A 13,023-nucleotide genomic window follows, 5' to 3' on the forward strand; every position below is an offset into this window, starting at 1 on the left:
ACTGTATACGAAAGGGGTACATTTTCTGTCAAAGAAAGTAAACAAAAGGGTAAAGTCTGCTTCACACTAGCGACATAACGACAATAACGACATCGTCACGAACGACATAAAAAGGACGTTATCTCGACGTAAAAAGGACGTTATGTTTCAGTAGTGTGAACATGTAGGCATAATGACATATTAGCAACATAACAGCATGAACATAACGACATAAAGATAAAACTGATCTTTTCCTTATGTCGTTATGCCAATGTCGTTATGTCGCTAGTGTGAACTAGGCTTAAGGGGTTGGACCTGGGGGCGGAACCTCCCCGTATAGAACTTTGTAGAAGACCCCCAGAGTTACATTTGCAAATAGTCAGAGTTGTTCGGGAATAGCTTCGAGGACTCTCGGAGAGAACATCAAAGCCCCTTTGCCGGGAAAGTAAAAGCGTGGAATCGGGAGACTGCAGTAAATTCACCGACAAAGTAGAAACAATATATAACACATTACAATCGAATATTGGGAACATCGCACACATGATTTTTGAAAACTTGAAAGAGAATGCAATAAATGTTCGGTCGCTGACCTTCCCTCCATCGCTACAGCCCGGGGCTATTCCCATATATGGGCTATATAGGTATGTGCCGTGGGATAGGGTATGGTTTTTGAACTTCTCACGACCTTTAATTGGGTGTTATTTTAGCTCCTGTTGGTCATGTGCTCCCGGTGTGATCCTCAGTTAGCGTACCTAAATTGTATCTGCTAGAATTCCAGTGCGTAAATGCCCAGCTAAACGTAAAACAAATTCTATGCTTGACGCTTAACTCTCAATGTTACAGAAACGAAATAAAGTTAAACCTTTCACGCCAACTTCTTGTTTTTCCCTTGAAGAGGGTGTCATTTTTCGGGTTGGGCTTTAAATAGGGTGTCCATCTTCATTTGCTTCATCCTTAAATATAAATAGGGTCTAAATTTATGGGAGTACTTCCCCCGGGCGCTATGGTACATTTTGCCGCCTAAACAGTGTGTATTTGGAACCTGAAATGTCAAAAGACAACAACTGATCAATGTGGCTTCCTGCCTTCATCAGCTGAATATAACACAGACTGCTACCCTCCGCTCCTGGTGGGCGTTTTTTAATTGGTTTAACCACTGACGAAATATTCACAGAACATTGACGCAAACACGCCCGTGAAATCGTCTTTGAATAGCGCTTACTTACGAATGGCTCAGCTCACTCGTCGAGCTGGGCAAATGACAAGCCCTTTTTGTCGAAAACTTGGAACGTGATAAATTAAAAACGTTAAATCATTGTTCTATATATTTAACAGCGTGAACATTTCACAACAGGCATATCACAACCACGCATTTCTGTCGGGTTTTTGGGCGTTTATAATTGTGGCTTAGATAAAAATCAGTCTGTTATCTGTATGACTATGCCTTGTTAGCATGAACAGAGGAAAAGGTTTTGGAATATTTTAATCAGTCCAATCGGATATTGATCCAAGACAAGACAGCGGAAAAGGGATGTGTTTTACGTGATTTTCAGAAGTACCTTTATGAGCTCAGCTCGGCTGATTTAATTATAAGTGCTATAAACCTAAGTAAGTAAACTCATTTTAAATTGTTTTAAAAAGATGAGAGATCAAAAGTTCAACCGAGAGATAAAAGTATGGTAGCTTTACGATAAGTTTAATTAGAATCCTGCAAAATGAAGATAACGGTTGTAAGATACGAATATTGGTACTTGGTTTTGTATCACGTTTCAACATACTTAAAATTTATGAGTATAGCGCTTGATATGACAATGGATATATTGTTCAGATCATGTGAAAAAAAAATGTTATTGATATCAGGTAATGAAAGTTAACTGTAATATCATGTTTTACGACCGACTGTGAAACCGTGCGCAATGGGTAGTAAATGCCGCATTTCTCGCCGTGCCATGAAGATAAATGGTTATCACACACACATCCTGATATCCGGGGAGTTCACCTGATATTAAGGGAGTTCCGTTGCGTTTTGGATTGTGTTCAGTGCTGCAATTTATCAAAAGGTTCCGTGATCTGTTTTCTTATTATTCAGAGTATGTTTACCTTGATGTTGTGTCTGAAACACTGGTTTGGGAATATCAGGTCTCTCTCTGCATGCAACAGTGCTGATATTTGAGATGCATGCTGAGACATAACTTGTGTCGCGCACAGATGTTCTGGGAGTAGCTCTAGTTGTTGGTTGGAGGTGGGGAGGCTGTTTCTCGTTGTAAAGCGCCACCATGTATGGGTGTCCGCAATTAGTACAGTTAATGGACATAACAGCAAAACCCTTCTGTTATTGATGTAAGTGAGTCATTAAAGCAAATAGACAAGGGAATTCGGTTTAAAAAAGAGATGCATATCGACCTCCCGACAGTGAATCCACTAGTATGTCGCTTGCTCCCCCCCCCCCCCCCCCCCCCGCCCCGCTGCTGCTGTGCAACCTCACACAACCAGACCTATTTGTTCAGTGATCTGTCAAAATCACTCATCAAACATATGTACAAGTAGTATTTGCGTTGGCGATCAGCGCCACACAACGTTCATTTCGTAGTCCCATGTGTTTAGCTTTGGACCAGGAACAAGAAGTGCTACTAACAAAATGTCTTCAGGAAAGTTTTCCCAAGTGGTAGACTTAGCGTGCCTTCTTATTGTTGGTCTCGTCAGCGCGCTTTTGGGACTCGTCATTCCTGCGTTCAGACGCGGCTTTTTCTGCGACGATGAGAGCATTAAATACCCGTACTTATCTAAAGAAACTTTCCCTACATGGGCGTTACTTCTTGTGTCAGTGGTTGTGCCAGTTGTTACGGTAAGTAGCTGTATTCAATGCATTATAATAGGGTTTGAATATAGTCTTAATTGATGTCTTCATGATTCAATCACGGCAAGGACAACAATAACAACGGTGTTGAATCCATCTGTTGAATCTCGCTGTAGGAGGGCTAAGGTATAGCGATTCCTCTAGAAAGGAATTAAAGTGTATCTGACTAATTAAAATAAACAGAATAGTAAGGTCTTTTTACGAAACTAGTTACACTTTCGAGAATATCTGACAAAAAAACAACAATTAGATATTAGACACGATTTCGTATGATTCTCTCAGTTTGACATTTCCTGTATATCACGGTTTCCGGTTTCTCGCATACTTCAGGTTTAAAATAATGACTTTGTTTGAAGCTTAAAAAAGTGTGCCCAAGTTCTGCAAATATATAGATATAAAATGTACTGAATTTAAAATATTCACAATGGTTTTGTTGATTCAAGAACGCGACAGCGCCCGTCCGCCAGAATTCTTAAAATACTTTAGTTAGCTAATTTCAGTGACGATTATAATGGCCCATTTTATGCCCGGGATTTTATGCTAGACACCGCTAAAGACACGTGAACTGTCTGGATAAACTTGGTCAAGATTTTTTTAATCGGGTTCGAGACAGATTTTATGCACCGTCATGAAGACCACGTACGCCTTTGCGTGCCGTGAAATTTACTATAAAGGGATTAGTCCATTTAAAGTCGTTACACAAGCACACGACATTATACAATTCATAATTCTTCTGCACGGATTATGCTTCTCAAGCTTAAAATTCTAAAATCCGCCATTATTTCAGTGAAAAGATGTTTCAAAAACGTAGCAATTGTGTTGCTATTTCTGGCCTGTGTTTCTGTGTGGGTGGGTGAGGTCAGACAAGGGCAAAGCATAATCATGACATAAAACACCCAATGTATAATTGACGTAGTAAACACTTGAGTTCTACTTCAACACTGACATCATAATATTCACACGCAAAATGAGACTATCAGCAGGAACCAGTGATACCTCATAATCTACAGCTAAAATTTGTTAGCTGGAGAGAACACTAATGAAAACATATGAAATCAGCATATATTTGAGTTTTAAGACAAAATGAGGGAAAAATTGAGTTTTAGATCTGACATCAGCACACGATAAGATGCATGACTTCTTTAAAAGTACTGTAAAAGGTAGTTTCCCTCTTAAGCCCCCTTCTAGAATTACAGTATTAAAAAAACTAACAAGCACCCTTCCATTAAAGTACTAATTTACTGAATTAAGTATAGGGTGACACTTATTTTTATTAACAGAAAAACAATTTCATTTTGCCACGACTATATCGTTTTTGAGTTTTCTGACCACCACATTTGCTTTTTATACAGATTATCATCTGTGAAGTAGGAAGATATTACCAAAGTGATAAAAATATCAGAGGAGAAGATTACAAACATGCTGATGAAAGTGGGATGTGTGGACCGTACACCAAAAAGCCATTGTTCCAGAGGTAGTACAAAAAGTAAAAATTAAAAGAAAAATGGATCTAGGATAGAAGCAGCTAACCCGTTTTGCAAACACATAATTTCTCTGTTTCTGTGATTCCGACAGTTTCATTTTTAATGACATGTATATTAGACAACCTTTTTTTACCGGGCTTTTCCCTTGGTGGCACCACCCAATCTCCAAAGGAAAAAGCTGTGGAATTGAGGTTGCATATAAGAGAACGCATTTGTAACACTTACGACTCAAAACAGCAGATAGAGTGAATTATAAGAAAACTGTGAGTTGTTTGAAAACTGAAGGGTGTAAAGAGAGAGTGTGTTTCTCATATATAGGCTTAACAGATGTGCTGTTCTGGATATGAGTTAATTTTCCCTCCAAGTTGATATTGGTCTAATGGTTAGCAAGCTAGAATCTCTCTAAGAGGTTCAGGTTCAAGCTCTAACCAGGGTCATTGCATTGTGTTCTTGGCCATTACATGCTGTGAGGTAACCCTGCAGTGGACTCCCATCCCATCAAAGCCACTTAATGCTTTTCAAACTGGGATAAGCTCCAGTAAGATGGGACACTATGGCTTCACCTTTCCAACTTGTGAGTGGGGCACAAAAATGTAATTTTTGGTCTGTGAAGTGGGGAGGAGGGGACTGGGTTCTCCAGGTCCTGATGGTATACCTCATGTATTAAATACCATGGAATATCCACCCATCAGGAAGTCATTTGATAGAGAAAGAATACTTGTTAATCTCTTACTCAGTGTACAGAAATCACAGTTCAAAAATACCTTAAGTTATCAGGTTTAAGGCACCCATGTACAACACTGTGTGACCTATTTTCCCTTCTTTTCAGGTTGTACAAAATAACCTCCGTGTTCATGTTTGGAGCACTGGTCAATCTCTTATTTACTCTGGCCAGTAAAACATACCTCGGAGAATTGAGGCCCCATTTTCTAGCAGTGTGCAAACCAAACATGAGTTTAGTTGACTGTAGCGAGGGATATGTTACAAACTATGAATGTACTGGGAAAGATTTTGCTGCGATTGAAAAATCAAGGTAGGTAATCTTAATACCTTATGCCATATACTGGTTTTTGCTATTTTTAGTGTTTATTGTATATGCAGTGAGCAGATTGTGAATGTTATTATTCAGATTTTTTTTATACATTTTTAATCTAACCATTTCTTAGGTTTTTAAGTCTGTAAGCACATTGAGCACCATTCAAAATTATGCTCAAAAACAGTATTATTTAATATTATTATGCCCATAATTTGTTTCAGGGATAGTAATTTGGTGATGGCAATGGAATTCTCTGGGAACATAATATTGTATTAGATTGTACAAGATGATTCATTGTCCCACTTCAAAGAGTTTATGAAGATGGAAAGCCCCATGTTATGTTATGGCATGTCAAGCTTTGTTTGGCTTTCTGTCGTATGTCTAGGTTATGAACCAACTAACACCATTTTCTTTTCTCAGGAGTTCATTTCCCTCAGGACATGCATCTTGTTCTATGTATGGCATGCTTTTCTTAGTGGTATGTAGCGTACACTTATTTATTTCACTTTATATTTTAACCAACCAAAAATGGCTTTTTCCAATATATCACACAAAAAAATCTCAACTAACTCAACCTAAAGCATTTGATCCCATTAGATCATGGTCTAAGTTAATTGTAATTACTTTGCTATCACAATGGAACTTCCATTACAGGATCATTGAGACAATGAGAACTGTCTCCTTAAATAGAGTTGTCCCTTAAATAGAGGAAATTCCATAGATCTATACAAAGTAAGATTCATTTGAGCATGCACTGTGCCCAGGCAAAAGTTTGCATCCCCATAAAGGAGATGCCTCATTAACAGACATGTGACTTGCAAAGTTGAGGTTTTACTCTACACATCAAAATCACAATTACATAAGGCCCCCCACAAGCTATGGAAATTGTCATTTTTCAGGCAAAATGCCCACAAGCTGGGCAACTTTCTCTTTTGTAAAGTTTTAGATTTTACTAGAATGAGACTGTTGATAGAGGACATCAAGTATGCAAGCTATCGACATATCTTTTTTTGGAAATGTAGCAGTTTCATTAGATGTGAGAATTGTACATTGTTTGTTTTTCATGCAATTTGAATGCGTTTGCATCCCAATTTCAACACTCATGCATTTAGGCAAGAGGATCACCAATTCACCCCTCCCCTCCCCCTTTCCCCAAAGTCCAAAAGTGCCTGTACCTATGTGCCTATGCCTGGCACACGTCCATTTCAATTTGAAACTAAGCTTTGTCTTATGCTTTTTATTTGAAGCTTTTCTTTGAAACCCTCCCAGCCAGAGATAGAGGTTCCTTTCTAAAGCCTTTCATTCAATCTGGATGTATGATATTGTCAATGATCGTTGGGCTGTCCAGAATAACAGATCACATGCATCATTGGTATGATGTTTTGGCAGGATTCATACTTGGGGGATTCATGGCCATCTACGTGGTAAGTCACATCCCCCTAAGGGGGACTCCCAAATAAAAAAGACGGGAGTGCTTGTGGAAACTTTGATAAGAACCCCTAATAGGTACCAAGATCCCTTTCGTGGGTGTGGCTTGAATTTTTTTCACCCCTAAAGGGCACCAATTCTAAAACAACTTAATAACTGACATTGACTCCTTTTGGCTCAATGTGTAGTTCCATAAAATAACCATACCTCCCCCACGGAAGGGATTTTTTCCAAGACCCCTCACCCCTCTGGAAATTCCAATTAAACTTACTACATTTCTTTAAATTTTTTGGTCTTAGAGAACCCCCTCCCAACCCCCCCCAGGAAATTCTAATCCCTTCTGTGGGGGGAGTATAGATATTTTCTGGTACTGCACAATACCATAAAAGGTACTGTGAAAGCTCCTGGCATGGACCTTTCGAGGCTGAACACCCTAGGAGGTACAAACCCCCTCTTTTAACCCCTAAAAGGTATGACAAGCATCCCGTCCTTTTTATTGGGAGTCCCTATGGGTCACAACTAGCTACCAAGCTCACCACAAAGGTGACTTTTGCTGTCTAGAGATTATGCTGGCAGGCCAAAGTTTCCTGACTTTCTAATGTGTTTGTGTTACCATAAAAACTTTAATTTGACCCCTGCCCCATATACTCTTTTATACTCCCAGCAAAAGTGCGTATGTGGAGTTGGGAAATGTAGACTAGTAAGATTAGTGTTTAATACCTTGGAGAATTGTAAAAAACTGTGAAATATAATAATGATAATGATTTTTTTTTTTTAAAAAGTACTATTATTTTGACTTCATAGACCGATTAAACACACTCAAAATCTTGTTAGAAACAGCAGAAGTTGAATTCTGTGAGATCCCTAGACATAAAACTTAAGAAAAACTTTCGCTAGTCAAAGGAATTTCTCTTTCTCCTGTTCTTTTACCTAGCTAGTAATGGCTCCTGCTTAGCAACTAACACGTCAGACAGCAATTTTATTATCCTAATATAATTTTCTGTCTAATTTAATCTTAAGCAGTTGTTTTTGCTATGTTTTCTTCAAATAGGCCGTTAAAGTTCTGAAGCTGTTTCAGGAAAGTCAACAAACATCAACTGGTAACATGCATCGGGAGACATTAAAGAGCTCTTCAGACAACTGTGAACTGTTCTTGCATTCACCAGACCGACTCATACCAGCTACTCCATGCTGACAAAGCTACTACAAGATCCTCTCTTAGCTTACTGTTATTCCTGACATTTCACAAAAACAGTTTCTGACAAAAAAGAAAACAGTTTCTTGCAAAAAGTTGAAATGTTTGACAGAATTTCTGATTATTGCAGGAATTCCTGAGAAAAATTTCCTGAGAAAAATTTCCCGAGATAGCAACTGCCTTCGCAGCTGTGATTAATATTTTTATCGGGCCATTTTCACAACGCTTTTTATCCCAAAGCAGATAATTATCAAACTAATGGTTGCTCGGGAGAATATTGTGCAAAATGTTGGCGATACAGAAGGCTATCATTCTGTGCATCTTTGACCCAATGAGCTGGCTTTGTTACTTAAGTGTCATCCATGTCCAAAACTTCTTAAATGCTAATAGCATAAGGTCATTACTAGAGATGCCTTCTTAATAATGATAATGATAATAACAATTCAGTTATTATTAAATGGTGTGAAATTCCTTCAGTCCAAATGGCATTCCACTGAAATAAAACCCAGACTACAGAAAAAAAGAGTGGCAGCTTTTATAGTACTTGACATAACACTACTTTTTCTCTCATAATCAAATACTATTATATTACAAAGTGGAAATTTACAGTTCTAAAACAAATGATAATTATTTGCATCAAGTCTTAAATCCTTGTTTTACTAGTTATTATATAACTATTCCCAGTTATTATTACTAGGATTTGAGATAACATTGTTGATTATAAGCAAAATATTCTTATAAAAAGTACCACATAATGTTACGAAAAGTGTGTAACCAAAATAGTGTATGCATAAAAAGACCAGGGAAAAGTGTAACCAATACACACCGTAAATTATGGGAGTGTTATTATTTTAATACTTTTTTTACACAAGTTTAGTAAGCTAGAAAACATGCATTTTGTACATTCCACTCTTATTTATAGCACATTAAATCTGTCATGTGAGAAGATAAATGTCCTATCAAGTAAAGATGAAACATTTGTTTCAGAATTGAAAGATTTTTTTCCTTGCTTGTTTTGTACATTTTATAGTAAAATCATTACATTGTTATTACTCTGTCTTGTTTTGAGCCCTTTCTTTTCTTCTTTCTTCTAATATTTTTTCCCTGGCTTTAAGTAAACCCTCAACTGACGTTGGTGGTTTCTGTGCAATGAAATAGGAAGCTTGCTGTTATGAAAATAATAGTTGTGAGTTTTTTCCCACTATGGATTGGGATGGAACTAGTGAGTATTTCTAAGTTACCACTAATAATCAATTAGCAACAACTCCCAGTGAGTTTCAAGAACTAATAAGAAGTTATTAATGGTATACAACATTTTTTTTATCATCATCTATTATTATTATTGCAGGAATTAGGCATTGATTGCATATTGATTTCACTATTGGCTTCTCACTGATGGGGATTGACTGAACAAAGGAATAAATCCACGATGAATTAATAATAGTCTTGGGTGGGGGGGGGGGGTACTCCCACATATAAGCTACATGGGTATGTGCTGCTGTGAAGGGTATGGTTTTTAGGCAGTTTAGTCTGGGATAGGGTATAGAAACCAGACAGTTTTGGTCCATATATAGAGGATATTACACGGTGGCGAGAAGATATGAATTTTATGTTCTCGTGGCAAGAACAATATCTCACTCGTTCGCTTCGCTCACTCGTGAGATATTGTTCTTGCCACGAGAACATAAAATTCATATCTTCGAGCCAACGTGTAATGTTCTTTTTATTATATGGAGAAACCAATTCAACAAAAGCGAAAGGCGGAATCGTGCCGTCATTGAATGATACGACACTCACAAAGGTGACATACGGAAAATACGCCACTCAGGTCCCGCATGAAGTGGCGTATGGAATCTACGAGTGGTTTAGTTCCCAGTAAAACACTCTTCTCCATATAATAAAATAGGGTATTATTTGCCAGTAGAGTGGCCAATGTTTGGGTTCTTTACCAGGGGTTCTATAACAGAAACTGGAACTCAGAAGTGATGTTGTAAAGTACCAGTATTGGTTTAGTTAGCGTATGTTGGACTGTGATAGTTATAAAGTTCCTGCATGAAAAATAGCTAGTATGGGATAGGGTAGGGGTTTTTGGTGTCTAGTCAAGAAGAGTGTTGCAAAATCAAGCTGATCAAAGTATAGTATAGGGTAACGGTTTCAGTGTTCCATCAGCACACCCCTACCCAATGATTTACAGTGTACCCCCAGGGATAATAGAGCTTACCACACGTGCATGCTGACAGATACAGCACTAGAAATGATCTTAACATAGCAGCTAACTTGACTTGCATATTAAACTTGAATACATTTGAACCCAAACATCAGCACCCGAGTACTGTTTACCTGTCCTTTCTATGGCAATTTTAAACTCTTAAACTGATCTGGTCTTAAAATTCACTAGCCTATGGTGCAGGTACAGTTGTTGGGAAAGCAGTGGATAATTCTATCAATCTGCTTGCCAATGATAACCACACAGCTACCTTATTACATGAAATTTTTGCAACACATTAATTTCGCGAGTTTCATGATTTAAAAAATAATTGCAAAATTAAAGTGACACAAACAGTAAGTGTCGCAAACATAACATGACGCTATGCTCAATCGGCGACCCTAACACAGGCATGCACTCCAGGCTAAAAATGCTTATGAGTAGAAGCTAAAGGCTGATCAGCACTATTAGGAATGAAAGGAGAATATAACTAAAATAATTTTTAAATCTCAGTTTCACTTTCCTTCCATTTCTAATAGCCATATAAAATCTGAAAAAAGTCTCACATAGCACTCTTCATCCGGTGGGTAAATCTCTTTCTGTAAGACAAAACAGATATCAATGAGTAAAGACTTCAACAAGGCCATCCTTAGAGATTCAGGGGTAGTTAGAGGGGAGTCATTTTACTTTGGTATCCTTATTTTGCCTGTTCAACCTCATTTCAATTTCAAAGAACTGCTGAGAGGTCACTGAGGGCAACGCAAGGCAAAAAATGGCATGGTTAAAGTGAGACAACAGGACTACGCCAGTCCTCTTTGGCTCATTTTCACTTCAGAATTCTTTTGTATTTTGTACATGTTGACGAGGCAAAGAAGGCTGATTACCATGTAAACAAAAGAATAATAAACTGGCTGCCATTTTGGAATATGGTGTATAAAGCAAGCAGTCTCACAAGGAAGTCTCTCTATTGCTTGAAAATCCACGGAGAAGAATGAAAAACACTGAACAAATGAGAACGGCTGCGTGTCGAAGCCACAAATCACAAGAAGCATGGGCTTTGCTGTTTGCCTCTGCTCTTCCCTCATGGATTTTTGAGCAAAAGAGAGACTGCTTGCAGAGTACTCTGTATAACTTAATTCAATGTTTTGACATTTCTTCATGGTAACTTTTACTTTAGGGAATAAGGTTTGCTTGAATCAGTGAACACATTTTGAACTAAAGTATGCTTAAACTTAAAAATATTCTCAAGGATACCTAGTCACTTTAGTCCACAAAACGTAAATTATTAAGCACTTATGAACCCCAGGTAAAATGAACTTTTGAATGCTTATACCTATAGATTACCTCACCAAAGAAAGCAAGGCAAAATAATAAGTAACTATGCAAACCTTTTTCTGTGTCATGTACTCTTCATATGACCCAGGAAAATTAAAGTAAAGGAATACTGCCACAGGAAAGAACACATACAAAACAATCTGGAAAATAAAATGAATGTTAGAGTGTTATTTATTTAGCTATTTATTACTAATAATTTATTTGTTTACTAATTCTAAATAACTTAATATGATCTGAGAGATCATATAAACAATGAATGCTGCCTGTTTCCCACCCAATCAAGTTCACACCCTCCAAGTTCACTCCCCTGAATTAATCATAAACTTTCTATTTGAGTTTGCCTCCACCTTTTTTCAAGTTTGCCCCATCTTTTCAAGTTGACTTCCATGAAGTCTGAGAAATATATAACAGTCAAACAAAATCACACATTGTTTTAACAAAGTATATATATCTTATTAGATGTTTTGGTGCGTAGTATCGCTGTATATTTTTACGAATTGTGCCACATTTTGACGATCCTGTAGCGCGAGTCAAAATACAAACACCAAGTAAAAATATAAAGTGATACTACACACCAAAACATCTAATAAGAGATTTATTATCCAACTGCTGTAGACGATAAATTTATCCGTGAAAGAGGGAGAGTGTGACAGTGTTGCGTGCGTGTGCTGACCTGTGCGGCAAACAGGTTTTCTACTGTACAAATAACTGTACAATATCGCTGCATATTTACACTGTTATTTGGACGGGATTCGATACAGTTGGATAACAGAGTCACTTATTGACATTGAATTTTTATTATTCAGATAGTTTGATATTCTTTTGTTATATATTGATCAAGATACAGATTGATTCAAGATATTTAAGATATTTACTTGGGTGCGAAACATCTAGCTACCCAAACAGTAACTGGTCATAATAGACCTTATCATGATTTTTTCATGAATATTATCCAGCTCTGTTGGAAACAATAGGCCCTTTGCAGGATCCGGTCACATGGTATGGAATTAATTATGCTGGGACGCAAGTTACACGGTGGGACTTTCAAAACAAAGGAAAGTCGGGTTGGACTGGTATGAGTTCCTTTGTTTTGAGAGTCCCACTGGGTAACTTGCGTCCCAGCAAGATTAATTCCGTACCATGTGACCGGATTGTGCAAAGGGCCTATTAACAAACTTTAGTCAGTTGGGGAGAAAGTTTCAAAATTTAAAATTTCAATAATTTTTTGTGCCAAAAATGAAAATATTAACCAAACTATTGACTGAAATAATAAATATAGCTCCACTCCTTCAAAGAACATACGCATCAACTTGTACTTTCCCTTTCAACACCAATTTTGGACGTTGATTGACCTACTAGTAGCTAAAATTATCCATAAAGCTACCAAAACGAAAGGAGTATTTGTAAAAACATTACCCGGCCTAACTCTATCTTCGATCCGATCGCCATCTTGGACAAGGCTGCGCGAGAATCGTTTTACGCATAAATCAAGTGAGGGTCATC

General features: G+C 37.6%; 2 protein-coding genes across 2 annotated transcripts; one reads left to right on the plus strand and one right to left on the minus strand.

The window, feature by feature from the left end:
* The first annotated feature begins 2,457 nt into the window (after positions 1-2,457).
* On the plus strand, positions 2,458-8,976 carry LOC110063068 (phospholipid phosphatase 1-like). Its single transcript, XM_020770016.2, has 6 exons — positions 2,458-2,824; positions 4,189-4,310; positions 5,150-5,353; positions 5,777-5,834; positions 6,604-6,780; positions 7,836-8,976. The coding sequence occupies exons 1-6, from the start codon at positions 2,618-2,620 to the stop codon at positions 7,977-7,979; spliced, it is 912 nt and encodes a 303-aa protein (XP_020625675.2). The 5' UTR covers positions 2,458-2,617; the 3' UTR covers positions 7,980-8,976.
* LOC110063069 (protein PET100 homolog, mitochondrial-like) lies at positions 8,812-13,014 on the minus strand. Its single transcript, XM_020770017.2, has 4 exons — positions 12,937-13,014; positions 11,574-11,660; positions 10,752-10,784; positions 8,812-9,121 (listed from the first exon to the last, which is right to left on the minus strand). Exons 1-4 carry the CDS (start codon positions 12,967-12,969, stop codon positions 9,029-9,031), a joined length of 246 nt encoding a protein of 81 aa, XP_020625676.1. The 5' UTR covers positions 12,970-13,014; the 3' UTR covers positions 8,812-9,028.
* Between the last annotated feature and the right edge of the window lie 9 nt (positions 13,015-13,023).

The sequence above is a fragment of the Orbicella faveolata genome, unplaced genomic scaffold, assembly GCF_042242905.1.
Source record: "Orbicella faveolata isolate gen_17 unplaced genomic scaffold, um_ofav_v1 contig_14, whole genome shotgun sequence".
Classification (NCBI taxonomy): domain Eukaryota; kingdom Metazoa; phylum Cnidaria; class Anthozoa; order Scleractinia; family Merulinidae; genus Orbicella; species Orbicella faveolata.